At 39.8% G+C, this 17,038-nt stretch overlaps 1 protein-coding gene across 2 annotated transcripts; it reads left to right on the forward strand.

Moving 5' to 3' along the window:
- The first annotated feature begins 152 nt into the window (after positions 1-152).
- Positions 153-13,934, forward strand: WDR53 (WD repeat domain 53). 2 transcript variants are annotated; one of them, XM_019651765.1, is made up of 3 exons: positions 153-303; positions 5,054-5,549; positions 11,452-12,065. In XM_019651765.1, the coding sequence occupies exons 2-3, from the start codon at positions 5,070-5,072 to the stop codon at positions 12,043-12,045; spliced, it is 1,074 nt and encodes a 357-aa protein (XP_019507310.1). In that variant the 5' UTR covers positions 153-303; positions 5,054-5,069; the 3' UTR covers positions 12,046-12,065. The 2 variants fall into 2 exon arrangements, with proteins under 2 accessions (XP_019507310.1, XP_019507313.1); XM_019651768.1 differs by lacking the exon at positions 5,054-5,549 and having other exon boundaries at positions 11,452-13,934.
- Positions 13,935-17,038: the final 3,104 nt, after the last annotated feature.

The raw sequence follows: 17,038 nt of genomic DNA on the forward strand, positions 1-17,038 counted from the left end.
GCCGCGCGCCCCGCCTCACTGAGGGCAGAGGCACCCGCCGCACGGGCGTCCCCCGCCCCTCCCCCGCGACTCAGCGCGGGCGCCGGAACCGCCCGACTCGCACGGCCTCCCCGTGGCGCGCCCGTGGCTCCGCCATGCAGGTTGAGGGCACGAAGCAAGGGCGCACGCCCAGCTCGCCCGCGGTTCCTCTCAGCCCCGGATGTGACTGTTTGGCTGAGGCGCCTCGCGCCTTACGCTACATGGGATTGGGCGCCGGTGGGTGAGGTCATCACGCGGCGCTGAGAAGGGAAGCGGGAAGCACAGGTATGAGGCTTGCGCGGGTGGTCTCGTGGCTCGCCTCCCATACCTTTTCCTTTTTTTTGGTGTAGAAGTCCCGCGTCTGCTTTTCTGGACCTCTCTTCCTGTGAGGTTTCATTATGTCAGCTAGATACCTGTTTCAGACTCCAACCTAACGCTTGAAACTTCCCTCTCCTATGCAATTCCTGGCTCCGCCGCCTTCGGCTTGAGTTGGATATTTCTTTACTTTCGGCCGCTAAAGTCGTCTTTTCTTGGTCAGGCTCTCGTTTTTCCTAAATACCGGTACTTTCCAGAACGTGTGCCCCAGCGTGTATTTGGAAAGTAAGGTCGCCACATTTGAACCTGCCTCCCCCGCAAAGTTTGGATAACTTTAAAGTGCTGTTTAAAGTACTTATTAAGTACTACATTCGTTTGGAAAAAATGTGGCTTTTCCCAGTCTTTCCTACTAACCCACCGATTAGTAGGCGGATTAAGGCAATGTGTTTTTATTTAGACATTGCAATGGGGAGAATGATGTGGAAACTATAATTATACATGGCTTCTTCGAAGGGAAAGAATTGCACCATTATTTGATCATGCCACGGTTTCCTAGGTGGCCCAAAAAGTTTTCTGACAGCCTTTAAAGAATGCTTAGAGAAAACAATAACTCATGTGAGCCAGGCATTCTACTAGATTTCTTTACACGGGTTTTTATGTAGTTCTCAAAACAACTGTGAGGGAATTATTATAATAGGGTTCACAGATTCCTTTAGTTGTCAACTCCACTTTCTTGCCTTTATGTAGAAAGAAATCTTTCCAGAAACCCCACTTTTGTGTATAATCCATTTCTTGTTCTCTAGTAAGAATAAAAGAACAGGAGCTACCTTCTCTACTCTGCTGTATGTTGTTTGATTATTGTGTTCCCTTCCTAGGTGTTTTTAGTTTTTCAACATGCTTAGTAACCCGGATTCTTTTCATACTTGCTAATGCCAATGGCATAGCCTTTTAGTCATGTTGTTTGCTAGCCAGCTTCTCTACATCAAGACCAACTTTGGAAAACCTAAACGTGAAGAAAGGTTGACTTATACTCGTTACAATGATAGTGACTATATGGTATTGTAACCTCAGACTGTATAGAGTTTTAGGAGAACCAATAATTTTCTGGAAAGACATTTCTTTTAAATCTTCAAGGATAAGTAAAGTTAATGCATTTGAGAAGGGGACAAAGAACCAGGCAGAATGAACTGCTTTAAAGGCACAGACACTTGAAAAGGACAAGTGGGTACATAGAAGTATGACTAGAGCAGAGTGTTTAGAGATCATTCAGTTATTAAAGATGTTGGCCTTTATCCTATCTGTCACAATATAGGTGAGTAGAGCCTTTTAAGGATCTGATCAGACAATTCGGGTGCTAATCTTGTCCAGCCAATGAGGTGACTTTTTGTGGCAAAGTACCCCTCAAGTGGCCCAACTAGAATTTCAAAGTAGGAAAAGGTTTCCTTTAATCATACTTCCTTTTTTCTTTTTTTTAGCTGAGCCATCCTGCCACCTGTTGGCAGCTCAGCTTGGGCTGGGAATCAAACTGGAGACCCTGTTGCTCAGAGCTCACACTCTTGAGTGAGCTCTTAACCAACTGAGCCACTCGGCTGGCCCTCATACTTTGCTTTCTTTATACAGATCTTTCACCTGCTCATCACCCTCTTGACCAAGTCTCTTCCCTCAAGTTCAGTATCTGTATTCTGCCCTCCGGCTGTTGAGAACTGCATACTATTGCATTTTACCCTTTCTAAAAATGCTGTCAATATACCCCACTTCCCCTGCCCACTCCATGATCTCATTAGATATTGGAAGGAATCTCTTATCTAATTAAAGTAATTTGCAATAGGATATGATTCATTGTTGTGCTTGACCCTTTAGGCACCTGTGTGTGAATTCATTGACTTGATACCTGTATGTGGGGATAGTGTCACTTGCTGATTCTATTTCTGGTAGGCTTTCCAGTCCCAATAAGAGAAAAACAAGAAACTGGCTTGACAACTTATTTCTGAAAGATTGCTTTTATTTAACCCAGATTTAATTGCATTTTCCCCCACTACCTTTTACTGGAATTGTCTAATTATGTAACACTTTTTTATGGTGGTCTTTGAGTGTGTTTCAAATAATTACAAATTTTAATTTTGCAGACAAGTGATTTGGGGATTTCTAGTTGAATCATGAATGAATACTCCTCATGATAAAGACAACTAAAATTAAAAGCCTCAGTGTATAGCTTTCTGGGGCTTTTTTAACATTCCTTATAATAGGTCTTTTCTGACTAGGTAATCGGTAAATATTATCCATGTGATGTGAGATTAGGAGTTTAATTTGTTTTTTACTTTGGTGCATAGAGGTTAAGGTAGAGCTGACCTTGGTCTTCTGAGATTAATAGACTGAGAGTTACTACTGGTTCCATTATGGAAAAATTTACAGGAACTGTATTATCTATAATAGTCCCTTTAAATGCCTTTAAATACAAAATCCATTTGTTGCCGGACCTCACACTTTGGGGTGGAGATTAACCAAATGTATGTTTAAAATTGAGTTAATCTTTTCCAGAAAAGAATTGTATTAGGAAGAAAACCTACTAAAACTTTTCTCTGCCGGTCAGCATTCACTGAGGTTCCCTGGGGGTAAATCTATGATGTAGAAATGGAAGTAGTAGAAACCCTGCCTCATTTTTGTCTTAGAGAAAACCTAAAATCCCAGCAGGGACCCAAAACCTATATGCTCACAAAATCCTAAAATTGTAGAGGGCAGACTTCCAGACTTTAAAGTTGATACATCATAGAAAAAATAAAACTCTAACTTAGGAAATAAGTGATCAATACTCTACAGATTTATAATAAACAAAATTATTTGTAACTTAAATGGCCTTTTCAATGGCTAATTCAAGTTTCATATTTTAAAGTAGGATGTTGTCTTTATTATGTAAGTCAATAGTCACCACAGATTACAGTTCCTAAGCCTAAGTAATATTAATATCTTTTATTTTAAATTGTGGTAATTGCCCTTTATTCTTGGTTTATCTGTAACATTTGGCAAGAGTCTTTGTTATGTTAGAAAATTATTTAACTAGTATTTAAATACTTGTCAGCAAAAATCAAACTGCCAGGGTTCCCTGTCTTTACCTCCAAATGAGTCATTTCCTCTTCAGACCTCTCCATTAAAACTTACTTGCTTCAGTCTGTTTAATTAGCTTCCTCTGTATACTAATTGAGTGCTTCTGCTGAGATTTTAAAGATATCTTTCTTTTTCTCATTTTGTCATCTTTATGAAAATTGCTATATCTGATTTTGTAACCATGTTTCTGTTACTTTATTAACAGATTAATGATTTTTTTTCCAGTCTAGTCATTTTTTGTGTGTGTGGCTAAAAGTGGGAGGAAACAAGCTTTGTGTCAGGAACAGAAATTGTAGGCAGATTGCCAGATTTTTAAAAAATGATTTTTCAAAACAATTTTAGGAAATTTATCTCTGTACCATTGTACTAAATTCAGGTATTGTATCTGAAAATAGTAAAGCAACTGGCAGTTTTTTACTAGATAAACTCTCCCCTGGCTTGTGAAGTGAAAAATTAAACTTGACCAGATTTGTTTGTTTCCTTTTGCTTGACCATTTAGAGTTGTAGAAACTGCCCTGATTTTCTTTTTTGCTTTGCCTGATAGGCAGTTAAAGCAGGAAGTATGTGGCAATTTCAGTTTATGGATCTGGGATGCCTAGCATATCAGGAATCTAAATTTTGAGCGTAAGCACTGCTTATTGCAAGTACTTGCAAGTAAATGCAAGTAGGTGATAATGTGATTAAAAATTTGTGAGTACATTTAAAAGCAGTAATGAGTGATTAGTAGCTTTTGGTCATTTTCTGTACTTTCAAAGAATACTAACAAGTATGACTGTTGTCAAGAGGAATTGTTAGAAATTGTTAGAAAAAGGTCTTCATGATTTAAGTTTGGGATCCCATGTATAAATCCTAAGGGCCAGCTGACTTTGGGCAAATTATTTAACATTTCTGAGACTCAGTTTTGTAAAATGGAATACAAGTGGACCATTGGTGTAATATATATTATGCCACTTTGACCAGCCTAATAAAAATAAGAAAAGTGATAATGGTAGTATTTGTTGAGCACTCATTATGTACCAGGCACTATTATATGGGCAGGCATACATACATATAATATATATATATATATATATATATATATATAAATCTCATTTAATCCTCTCTGATCCTATGAAATAGATGTTATTCTTGTTACCCTCATTTTATAGAAAAGGAGGGTGAATCAGAGGAGGTTCAGTACTTACCCAAAGTCACCCAGCTAATAGGTAATAGAGCTATTCAAACCTAGAGAGTCCAGCTCCAAGAGCACACTCTCTAAAACATTACTCTGATAAAAGATATAATCTGAAGGTGTGCAGCCCTCTCTTGAAAAGAATATTTTCTAATTTAAAATATTTAGTATTTATTCTTATGTACGCCTCACATCAAAATCTGGAAAACCAGGCTTAACCTGGGTCCCTCATTGCAGGGGAAGCCCGTTTAGGCACGTTCCAGACAGGTGCGCCACAGCCCTGTGTTCACCAGGCTTTTGTAGACTTAATCTTAAAATGTATTTTTTGTTGAGTTCTTTAGATGTCTTTTTAAAATATTTAAATGAAATGGCACTTTTTGCATTTATCTCCTACCATCAAGTTCTTAAGTAAAACATGAGATTATAGTTTTTTCCCCCTCTTTACAGAGTCTTCTGGGCCATTATGGCTCTCAAGTGGACTGGTGGACATTCTTCTCCTATTCTCTGCCTGAATGCAAGTCAAGAAGGGCTAGTGGCTTCTGGAGCAGAGGGTGGAGATCTCATGGCTTGGGGTGAAGATGGGACTCCATTGGGACACACACGCTTCCAAGGGGCTGATGATGTGACCAGTGTCTTATTCTCTCGCTCTTGCCCCACCAAGCTCTATGCCTCACATGGAGAAACCATTAGCATCCTGGATGTAAGGTCCCTCAAAGGTTCCCTGGACCATTTTCATGTGAATGAAGAAGAAATCAATTGTCTTTCATTGAATGAAACTGAAAACCTGCTGGCTTCTGCTGATGACTCTGGGGCAATCAAAATCCTAGACTTGGAAAGTAAGAAAGTTAGCAGATCACTGAAGAGACATTCCAACATCTGTTCTTCTGTAGCTTTTCGGCCTCAAAGGCCTCAGAGCCTGGTGTCATGTGGACTGGATATGCAGGTGATGCTTTGCAAAGAGTACTTGGGTAATTTCTAAATGGGATTTGCTAACAGAATCAAACTTTTAATTTTCTATTCTCTACTAACATTGTCTTCTGCATGTTTTGTGCTAACTTGACAAAGCCTTGATTTTATTCACAAAGTAATCATTAATCCTTTAGTCTTCCTTTCTGTATGCTTTAATACATTCCTAAAACCTGAGAATTCAAATATTTGATTCTAAACATTTGCTTCAACAAAGGGTCATACTGAAAACAGTTTATACCCATTTTCTATAAACTGTGTTTTTTAAAAAAAACAAACTTGGACTGGATCTGTTGTTTTTACTTTAAAATTATGGGGTGCATTAATTGAGATATTGTGTATTGGTGACCAGGATCAGAGCATTACATTCATGCTGAGTTTTGAAAGGACCGTCACATATTAACCCAAATTCAGAGGAAGGCCATTAGAAGAGTAGGTATATCTAGAAACCCCATTGTGTGGGGTTTTCATGAGGGGGAAGAGTAAAATAAGCTGGTCATAGGGAAGCAGATTTTGGCATAATAAAAGAAAGCTTTCAAATAGCTTGAACTTGCCCACAATAGATGTGCTTCTTAAGAGTAAATCTTGTATCACTGGAATGAGAATAATCACGGCTTCTTTTTGGTGAGCACTTAGTACTTGCCAATGCTTTACATATATTAGTTTTCATGCTAACCACACCCTAATAGATAATTATTACTTCTTTTTTTGGACATGAGGAAACTGAGATTCAAATTAAGTGCCTGCACAGCTGCCTGAATTGGGATTCAGATCTCAATCTCTGTGACTCCAAAGCCTGTGTTTTTTTCTGTGACACCAGAGGTATTCAAGCAAAATATCTTCAATAATGTGATAGAAAAGGTTCTTGGTTTGGAAACAGGGGATGTCTAGAAAAAGAACCATTGTTTATTAATGATCTGTTGTTCTAGGCATTTAATCTAGTTTTTTAACTACACACAGTATTTTTCTTCTAAGACTGTGATTTTGTTAATAGCATCAAAGATTTTGTCTTTCCACCTTCTTGGCCAATGATCTGTACCATTTCTTCCTGGACTTTCCCTACCCCCTCATAATTTAGAAATAGATGAGGCTGGTTTTTGTTATCAGTAGGACTGCCACTCCCCTTCCCTCAAACTAATGGTATTTATTTAGTAGGCAGAAATTTTTCTTTTTTTTTTTAAGATTTTTATTGGGGAATTGGGGGAGGGAATAGCATTGGGGAATCAGGGAAGGGGAACAGACAAGTTGCTGTCCTTTGGTTCTTCAGTCTAGTTGCGGAGGACGTTGCTTCACTGGCCCATGTTGGTATTGTGATCATTGCACTGTTCCCGGCTGAGGCAGATGGGTCGCTGGCCATTGGACGGCTGTTCACGGCAGCTCATGCCGGCTGCCGGCCGCTCATGGCAGCCTACTGCAGCCTACGCTGTGACCGGCGACTCACAACAGCCCAGCTCCAGGTCAAGCTATTGTTCACCATCTTAGCTGTAGAGGGCACATCATCACTGGCCCATGTGGGATCTGAACTGGCGGCCCTGCTGCTCAGAGCTGGCGCTCCCAAGCCAACTCTTAACCAACCAACAAGCCACTTGGCTGGCCCAGTAGGCAGAATTTTAAAATCTACAATTTTCTACCCTAGTGGTGATAATCTGTGTACTTGGTTATAAAGAAAGTCCTACACAATCAGGTGGATATCTGTTTTAAGTAGGCAGTTTGTACAGTGTCTCTTTAACTGGTCTTTCTTTCATGATGCTATACTAGTTTTCAATCACTGGTTTATTATTTAACTACTAAGTTTGGTAGTAAACGATTAGGTATGCAAAAATGACCAGTATTCAGATTAAGTAAGAAGTGGGCATCTAGAATTTACCATTTTGCCTCCAGTTATAGGCAGGAAGCTTTATTAGAGTCAGGCAGCTGCTAGAGAACAGTATAGGAGATATTTTGTGAAAAAGAGACAAGCTTGACTGCCAAGAATTGCTAAAAGTTCACTGTAGATTACCTTCTGCACTGGGCTGTGATATGACAATAGTGGCTATGATGTCACAACCATGCTTTTTTTAAAAAAAAAGATTTTATTGGGAAATTGGGGGAGGGGAACAGTGTTGGGGAATCGGGGAAGGGGAACAGACAAGTTGCTGTTCTTTGGTTCTTCAGTCTAGTTGTGAGGACGTCGCCTCACTGGCCCATGTTGGTATTATCATTGCGCTCTTCCCAGGTGAGGCAGTCGCTTGCCGGCCTCTGAACGACCGCTCACAGCTGCTCTTAGCAGCTCACGCTGGCTGCTGGCCACTCACGCTGGCTGCTGGACACACACAGTAGCTTATGGCAGCCCAGTGCAGCCTAAGCCGTCGCCGGTGACTCCCGGCATCCCAGCTCCAGGTTGAGCTGCTGTTCAGCATCTTAGCTGTAGAGGGCAGTATCACTGGCCCTCATGTGGGATCCAAACTGGGGCCCTGCTGCACAGAGCTGGCGTCCCAAGGTAGCTCTTAACCAACGTGCCACTCGGCCGGCCCACAACCATGCTTTTAAGACATTATTTCTTACTAAAATTGAAACGCTGTAATTTCTTCTACCTGTAATTTCTTAAAACCTGGTTATTCAATATTATTCTAAACTTTTAAGAATAGCCAGCCTATGGGGGAGTCTAACAGTGTAGTTATAATAGTGAAAGGGAATTTTTTTGTTTGTTTGTTTGTTTTAAAGATTTTTATTGGGGAATTGGGGGAAGGGGAACAGACAAGTTGCTATCCTTTTTTTGTTCTTCAGTCTAGTTGTGGAGGACATTGCTTCACTGGCCCAAGTTGGCACCATCATTGCGCTCTTCCCGGGAAAGGCAGATCAGTCGCCAGCTTCTGGACGGCGGCTCACAGCGGCTGCTGGCCACTCACACTGGCTGCTGGCTACACATGGTAGCCATGGCAACACACCTGCCGTCGCTGGTGACTCATGGCAGTCCAGCTCCAGGCTGAGCTGTTGTTCAGCATCTTAGCTGTAGAGGGCAGTGTCACTGGCCCTCATATGTGGGATCCGAACCAGTGCCCTCTGGCATCCCAAGCCAGCTCTTAACCAACACGCCACTCGGCCGGCCCTGAAAGGGAGTTTTTATTGGGTTAATTTTGAGAGTTATTTCTCACTGAGCAAATGCATTTTATCTCAAGGCAGGAACTGAATTACTGCCACACACAGTAGATATGTTCAGCACACCTATCCTTGTTATTATAGAAATTATAAAAATTACACCTTTTTATTTAGACAGGTTAAATAATACTCAGAGTCAGGGACCTGAAGAACAAAGTGTGATTTATTATGATACTTGAGACCACTTAGTTTTATATTAAATAGGTACAAATAGCATTTATAATGTATGTATAAGGTATAAAGAGTAACATTAAATAAAGACCTGTGTATGCACCACTCAAATAGTATTTTCCTGTAAAAAACTTTGGAAATTTGAAACCATCATATATTTCTGTAGCATACATGATTCCCGCCCCTTCTCCTACCCCCTTTTCCACACCTGAAAATAAACATTTAAAGGTTTGTTCTTTCTGGAGTCTGAAAGATCACTAATACCAACACCTAAGGATCAGGATGGTGGAGGAGGTTTTTGGTTTTTTTGAAAATGAATCTTTTATGAGCAAGAAAATGTTTTTTGTAGGGGGGAGAAATTTTTGAGTAGGATCACTTTGATATGATTATATTCACTTCTAAACATTGGCCAGTTGTCCACGTTCTCTCCCTTTGATGTTTTATAGCACCATAAACCCCAAACTCTTGTATTCTTTCCTTTGACATCTGTAGCTCCCCTGCTTCGGGTGATATTGCTTGAACAGGTGGTTGAGAAATTGTGAGACACTTTGGAATCTTTTGGCAGTTAGAATAAAGTAAAAAGAGACTGCCTAGGCAGGAACAATTTGGGAATCTTCAGTACTTGGATTCTTGAATTGGTAGAATCTGGGATGGTTATTAACACATTTGGATGATTTAAGTAAATACAAAAATATTTAAGTTGCTGAAAACACTTTTGGTGTAATTCATATTTAGATGTTTTAGGAGGACAGAAAATATAATCCAGGCATTATAGAGGCTGTGTAAGAAAAACTTGGGGGTACCTGCCAATACAGTTAAGCTAGCAGATTTTGGAATGTCCATTTTCCTGTGCTCAGGTTTTTTTTATGGAGATTATTTTCACATCAAGTTTTAGTACTCATTCGTTTTTGTTATATTTTCTAATATTTCTTTATTTTACTTTAATTTATTTCAGTTTGTTAGTATTTTGGCTTCACCCAAATTCCAATTGCTGTCCACTTACTATAATTTTATAAATCCAATCCAAAAGGATTTTCAGTTCTTTCCCTAGTAGAAGCAGAATATAAGTAGTAGTATTAGATTTCACTTCTTTTGAAAGTAGTCTGAATTGACAGAAGTTAACCTTGGATAGAAGGCCAAATTCTTAATATCAGCAGTAGTAATCTTGTTAATTCAGATCTATGCTTTTGACTATCTAAACAAGGTCTTATTTATCCTAATTAGTGTCCATTTTAAATTGTGAGTCATAATTCAGGAATAATACAAAATGGTAAAATAGAACTGTCTATTCTCTATAAAAGTATTAAGAATATTTTCTTTTTCAAATTGGAAGAAAATGAATCACTATAGAGTAAAATCAATTCACAAAGCTTATTGTTTTGTTTCAAATGGGTTTTATTTAGCATTTCATTTAAATTGATTTAGTAGGTCCAAGATCATGGTAGGGAACAACAACAAAAAGCTAAATATAGCAGGATGTTAGATTAATCAACAGACAGGTTTGGAGTTTCTGTTCTTTTCCAGGCATTATGCTAGGCATTAGCAAAGATGAATTAAAGCTCAAGAAGCTGACAAGCTAGTAACATATGTCAACTAATAGAATAAGAATTAAGTATGGGAAAAAGAGAAGTGGGCTGGAATAGTTCGGAAAGCCTTCTTAGAGGAACAGGGACTTGAGCTAAAGCCCCTAGAATGGGTAATTTGGGTAATGGGAAAGGGAAAGGAAAAAGCACTACAGGTGGAAATTACTTCAGTGGAATTCCAATGATAGGCATTTTTACTTGTAACCAGCATAGACTAAAATTAATAAATTTTGTAATCTTCAATTTTACTTGCAGAGATAAGGGTAGAATGACTTAAAAAAACTGGCAACTGCTTAAGAATTTGTATTACGGGCTGTCCGAGTGGCACGTTGGTTAGGAGTTGGCTTGGGACGCCAGCTCTGAGCAGCAGGGCCCTAGTTCGGATCCCACATGAGGGCCAGTGATGCTGTGCCCTCTACAGCTACACCTCGACCTGGTGCTGGGCTGCTGTGAGTCGCTGGTGACAGGGTAGGCTGCAGTGGGGCTGTCCAGCAGCAGGCGTGAGCTTTTGTGAGCTGCCTTGAGCCGCCATGATAATACTGACATGGGCCAGTGAAGCGACGTCCTCCACAACTAGACTGAAGAATGAAAAGGACAGCAACTTGTCTATTTCCCTTCCCCAATTCCCCAACGCTTTTGCCCTCCCCCAATTCCCCAATAAAATCTTAAAAAAAAAAAGAATTTGTATTACACTTTAATGGGTTTGTTAATGAAACAAACCATTAATAGTGGGTTTGTTTGTTAATTCAGGATCTTGTTTTCTAAATTGTAACTTACAGCCCGTTGGCATTGTAGTTTTGGCACCAGGGTAGTATTCCACTGGCATGTTGTGCTGTCTAAAAAAATTTTTTTAAATATTGTTGGAAATATATCCTGGTAATCATACCCAGACTACTTTGATGATTTTATTAGAAGCAGAATAAGCATGGTAGTTGAACAAAAATAGCTAGAACTCTATTTGACTGTGTAACTTCCTTTTATTTAAAGGTGATGCTGTGGAGCCTTCAGAAAGCCCGGCCACTCTGGATTACAAATTTACAGGAGGATGAAACAGAAGAAATGGAGAGCCCACAATCACCCGGTCAACTTTTAAACCCTGCTCTAGCCCACTCTGTGTCTGTGGCATCGTGTGGTAATATTTTTAGTTGTGGTGCAGAAGATGGTAAGGTTCGAATCTTTAGGGTGATGGGAGTCAAGTGTGAACAGGAACTGAGCTTTAAGGGCCACACTTTAGGGGTATCCCAGGTCTGCTTTCTGCCAGAATCCTATTTGCTGCTTACTGGAGGGAATGATGGGAAAATAATGTTGTGGGATATAAGCAGTGAAGTTGAGAAAAAACAGAAGAGTCCTACAAAACATACCCACAGGAAGAAAACTAAAAGAACGACTTGCACCAAGCAGGGTGGGAACGCTAATACTTCAGTAACAGATGAAGAATATGGCAAAATTTCACCAAAGCTAAGTATTGAACATGGAGAAAAAGTGAACTGGCTCTTCAGTACAAAAATAAAGGGATACCAAAATATTTTAGTAGCTGATCAAACAAGTTCTATATCTCTGTATCCCTTAAATGAATTTTAAATCCAATAAAAACATTTGAAAAACTGCAACAAAACTTTCTAGGTTAAAAAAAAAATCCTGATTCTTTGTTTAAGCTGTTTGTCATGTAGAATAATACCATTCTATTGTATAAATGTTAAGACATTTGAACAGAAGATAATTAGGTAATACTTCATATAGTAAATGAAGTATTAAAATTTGGGGGAAGAGAACTAATATTCACTGAATACTGATCATGTACCAGTGATTTTATAGTTATTTTCACTTTTTATTCTAAATCAATCTGTAGTAGGCTAAAAATGACCCCCCAAAGATATCAGGTCCTAATCTCTGAAACCTGTAAATGTTACCTTATTTGGTAAAAGGATCTTTGCAGGTATAATTAAGTTACAAATTGTAAAGGATTATGTTAAAGGAACATAATCATGGTAATTGTATAGTACTTACTTTTCTTTTTTTATTAAAATGTAAAATGCTTGAGGGCAAGGTTTCTATCCAGTTTAGTTTCAAAGCTTATGATCTAGCCTGTCTTGGACCCCTCCAACTCATAAAAATAATACTCATTAAATATTAAATGAAGCAAGGGAGGTCCAGAAGGGGAAAATGTTAAGATATGTAGGTAGAAAAAAATAATAAAGGTCAACCTGAAGGAAACGTGGTGGGGTTGCCTGGCAGCCAGACTGAACCCATTTGCTTGTGCTTCAGGTTATTTTTAATACCAACTCTCAGGGCTACACATAGCTCTCCCAACCAATGTTCAATTTACAGACACCAGACATGCTCATCTCACATTTAATGTTCCCTCCAAGTTACAACCAGTTTGCGATCCAGGATAGACAATCCTGAAGCTGATGCAGTACTACCCAGTTTCTTCTCTCTGCCAAGAAGAGAAATACCTTCAAGATGAGTCAATCACCCTCTGGCAGAATCATGTATAATCCTGGAGCCTTAACTGATGAATCGTTCTCCCTTGACCTCAGTTTCCATGTTCAAACAGAATTAGAGAAAAACAGTAATACACTGCACATGTGTTCTGTCTGTATGTATGTGTATTTTGTTGTCTGAACTATTTGAAAGTGAGATACCATGACACTTGATCTCAAAATATACCAGCATGCATCTCCTAAAAAAGATATTTTCCAGTATAACCATAATACTGATATCATAGCTAAGAAACTTAGCAATAATTCACATTCTTGCTCTTGACCAGTCAGTTGTGACTTAATACCATCCTTACTGCACTAAAGTCTGGTGATAGGAGAAGGTAGCCACCATAAATGCAGAAGATAGGCCCCTCAGTCATGTGCAAGACTTGTGGAGGTAAAAGGCTGGGCACAAGAGGGACCTTATTGCTCAGCCTGGGATCTGAGCAGAGGTGGGGTCTCCTTTGTAGCCAACTCTCATCCTGTGGAGTAGTCCCAGTGGGGAAGATTGTCCCTTCCACTAGGCTAAGGTTAATTTTAGACTTATGTTGCCAGGCCAGTAGGACATTATGGGAATGAGGATCTAAGTCTTAGCTGGAGTGGAAAAGATACCTTGCTATTACCATCACCACTGGGGCCATACTCCAGCCAAAGGAGCAGAATTTAGGCCAATTAGAGGATGTGGGAGAAATTCAGAATACCTTCCTGCACTTGAAAAGCCCCTGCCATACCCTGGTATTCTTGGTGGAGGAAATGACTGGGCTGAGGGTTAATAGAGCCTCCATTGGGTCCTCTTTTCTATAGCCATAGAAAAATGCTTAGGAAGAGTGACCCAAAGTTCACTTGGGCATGATTCTCCTGTAATCATTCTAGCCAATGAATGAAGAAACATCCAAAACATGCAGTGCTCAAGTAAAAACAGTTCTATTAATTATTATTTTTAGTTGAGCCATCCTGCCACCTGTTGGCAACTCAGCAGCAGCTCAGCTCAAGCTGGGACTCAAACTGCTGTTGCTCAGAGCTCACACTCTTAAGTGAGCTCTTAACCAACTGAGCCACTCTGCCGGCCCTCTATTAACATAAATGTTGACACAACAGGTCACAAGTAGGTAATGACCTAAAAATTGAGTGCATTTTTGAAAGTTTACTTAGCTACTGTTTAATCTTAGAATTTCTACAAAGTACACAATCAAATACATGTTATGAATGAAATATAGTAAAAGTATAAAAATTTTATGCCCTCTGATGCCACAGATGAAAAAATCTGCATCTACTTTTCAAATCTGAATTTACTCATAAATAGCTATATGTTGCACTTAGGAGTTCAGTTATGAATTCATTAAGTATTATGTCCAGAATGAGCAATATTGTTTATTATTTTACAAACTAATTGTGGCTATATAATGTAATATGTTAATATTAAAAATTATGATATAAAAGACAAGTACAAAACTTAGTGAATTCAGTAAAGTTGCAGGATATAAAATCAATATACATACATATATCGGTTGCTTTTCTGTATACTAACAGTGAAACATCTAAAAAAGAAATAAAGCTATTCCATGGGCCAGCCAGGTGGCGCATTGGTTAAGGGCTGGCTTGCGATGCCAGAGGGCCCCGGTTCGGATCCCACATCTGAGGGCCAGTGACACTGCCCTCCACAGCTAAGATGCTGAACAACAGCTCAACCTGGAGCTAGGCTGCGGTGAGTCACTGGTGACAGCGTAGGCTGTAGCCCCTGCTGCAGTGGGTTGCCATGGGCTACAGTGTGTAGCCAGCAGCCAGCATGAGCGGCCAGCAGCCGCTGTGAGCAGCCGTCCAGAGGTCGGCGACTGATCTGCCTCACCCGGGAAGAGCGCAATGATGGTGCCAACTTGGGCCAGTGAAGCAACGTCCTCCACAACTAGACTGAAGAACAAAAAGGACAGCAACTTCTTTGTTCCCCTTCCCCCAATTCCCTAGCGCTGTTCCCATCCCCCCAATTCCCCAATAAAAAATCTTAAGAAAAAAAAAAAAGCTATTCCATTCACAATTAGCATTAAAAACAATAAAATACCTAGAATAAATTTAATGCAGTGTAAGATCTGTACAATGAAAACTACAAGACAGCTGGGAAAAAAAGGGCACAAATGGAAGGACATTCCGTGTTCATGGATTGAAAGAGTTAATACTCTTGTTAAAATGATCATGCTACCCAAAGCCACCTATATAGATTTAACACAATACCTATCAAATTTTCAATGGTACTTTTCTTAAAAGCAGAAAAAAATTCTAGAATATTTATGGAACCACAAAGACCCCAAGTAGCCAAATCCTCAGAAAGGAGAACAAAGCCAGAACTAATCACAATTTCTGATTTCAGCTACACTGCAAAGCTATAGTAATTAAAACAGTACAGTATTGGCATAAAAATACACACAAACCAATGGAACAAAATAGAAAACTCCAAAAATCAACCCCCTCATCTACAGTCAACTAATATTTGCTAGGGGAACCAGGAACATCCAGTGGGGAAAGGATAGTCTCTTCAACAAATAGTATCAGGAAAACTGGATAACCACATGCCAAAAAATGAAATTGGGCCCCTATCTTACACTACGCACAAAATTAAATCAAAATGGATCCAAGACTTACTAAACATAAGACCTGAAACAGTTGCATAAAAATTGTAACAAGTTTATACCTCATTGGGTTTGAGCATACTAAAGCAACATTCTACTAAAATAATTTTAGTATAATAAATACTAGAAGTCTAATAATTTTTTTCTTTTAAAAATACGTAGTGCTCAATCTTGGACTTAGAGTGTACTGAAAATCCTCTCAAGTGGTCTTTAGCATCTCCTGGTGACAGTAGGTCAGTGATGTTTCTGCAGACTGTAGGGAAATAGCAAGGTTAAAACCCATAGTTTTCTATGGAAGAAAGAATTCTGGAGGAGCACAGGATTTTTCAGTCTAAATTCTAAGGTAGCTAGGTATGAAAACTAGTCATATTATCAGTAAGAGGCATTGCAGTCAAGATTGGAGTCCTGCTTCCTGCTTTCAGTATCTGGGTGGATCCTAATTCCATAAATCCAGGTAGGGCACACAAAAGGGTGAGCAGGTTTGACTACTTAGACCTACCTGACCTGCCCTGGCTGGCCCTGACCAGCCATTCTGGTGTCATTAAAGTGGCACATAGCTGCTGTTATTAGTCTGGACTCTGGTTGCACATGACAGAATCCCTCTGGGGTGGTTTGGAGTGTAATACTGGAGTAAGCCAGAGCAGGGATTAGGCAGACATTTTTCTTTGTTTTTCGTACACCTCTTACACTTGGAATTCCTCTTTTTTAAATAACATATTCTAATGTTCTAATTGATATTACTGCTCTTCATGAGGCATTACTTTTTTAGTTCTTAGAATTTTCAATATTTTCCCTTCCTGCATTGCTCTGCAGAGGGTCAGCTCCCCTTAGAGACACAATCCACTACTTTCCTGGATTGTCAGAAATTTTGATAGCCCCAAATTAGTTAACTAGCTTCATCAGTCACTACCTGAACTTTTTCTACATTTTTTTTTTCTTTTCTAGGTGACTTGGGCGATTAAACAACTAACTTCTTTCTTTTTAATAAAGAATTCTTCATGGCTCTAACCAGTTATTATTTAACATTCAAATTTAAAATTATTTTTGGGGCGAGCAAGTAAAGCTGGTCGGTGGAAGGGAAGAAGAAAGGAAGGGACAGGCCAAGCGCCCAGGTCCAGTCCATCAGGTGGTGGTGGTGGGAAGGAGAGGCAGAAGGGGGGGGGGGAGCATGGCACACAGCCCCTCACTCACTGTCTGACTGAGCCCTCTCCCTCCCCTTCCTCCATCCTCCCAGCTCCAGCCCTAAATCCTGATTATAATGCCCAAACAGCCAAGCCACTCTTGTAATCCTGGTAATCCAACTCAGGGATATCCTTGGGGTCAGTTACCACAGCCAAGCACAGAAGGCGGTGCGGGCCAGGTCACGAAGAGGGCATGGGGGAAGTAAAAATAAATTTTCATCTAAGTCAGCGGTTCTCAACCTTCCTAATGCCGCGACCCCTTAATACAGTTCCTCATGTTGTGGTGACC

This window comes from Hipposideros armiger, unplaced genomic scaffold (assembly GCF_001890085.2).
Source record: "Hipposideros armiger isolate ML-2016 unplaced genomic scaffold, ASM189008v1 scaffold_8, whole genome shotgun sequence".
NCBI classification, from domain to species: domain Eukaryota; kingdom Metazoa; phylum Chordata; class Mammalia; order Chiroptera; family Hipposideridae; genus Hipposideros; species Hipposideros armiger.

What these genes read in the sequence shown, in the direction of transcription:
- WDR53 (XM_019651765.1), top strand. Translation starts at nt 5,070, where the DNA reads ATGGCTCTCAAGTGGACTGGTGGACATTCTTCTCCTATTCTCTGCCTG. An exon ending in CATGTGGACTGGATATGCAG is followed by an intron (nt 5,550 to 11,451) that starts GTGATGCTTTGC and finishes TTTTATTTAAAG; the next exon opens with GTGATGCTGTGGAGCCTTCA.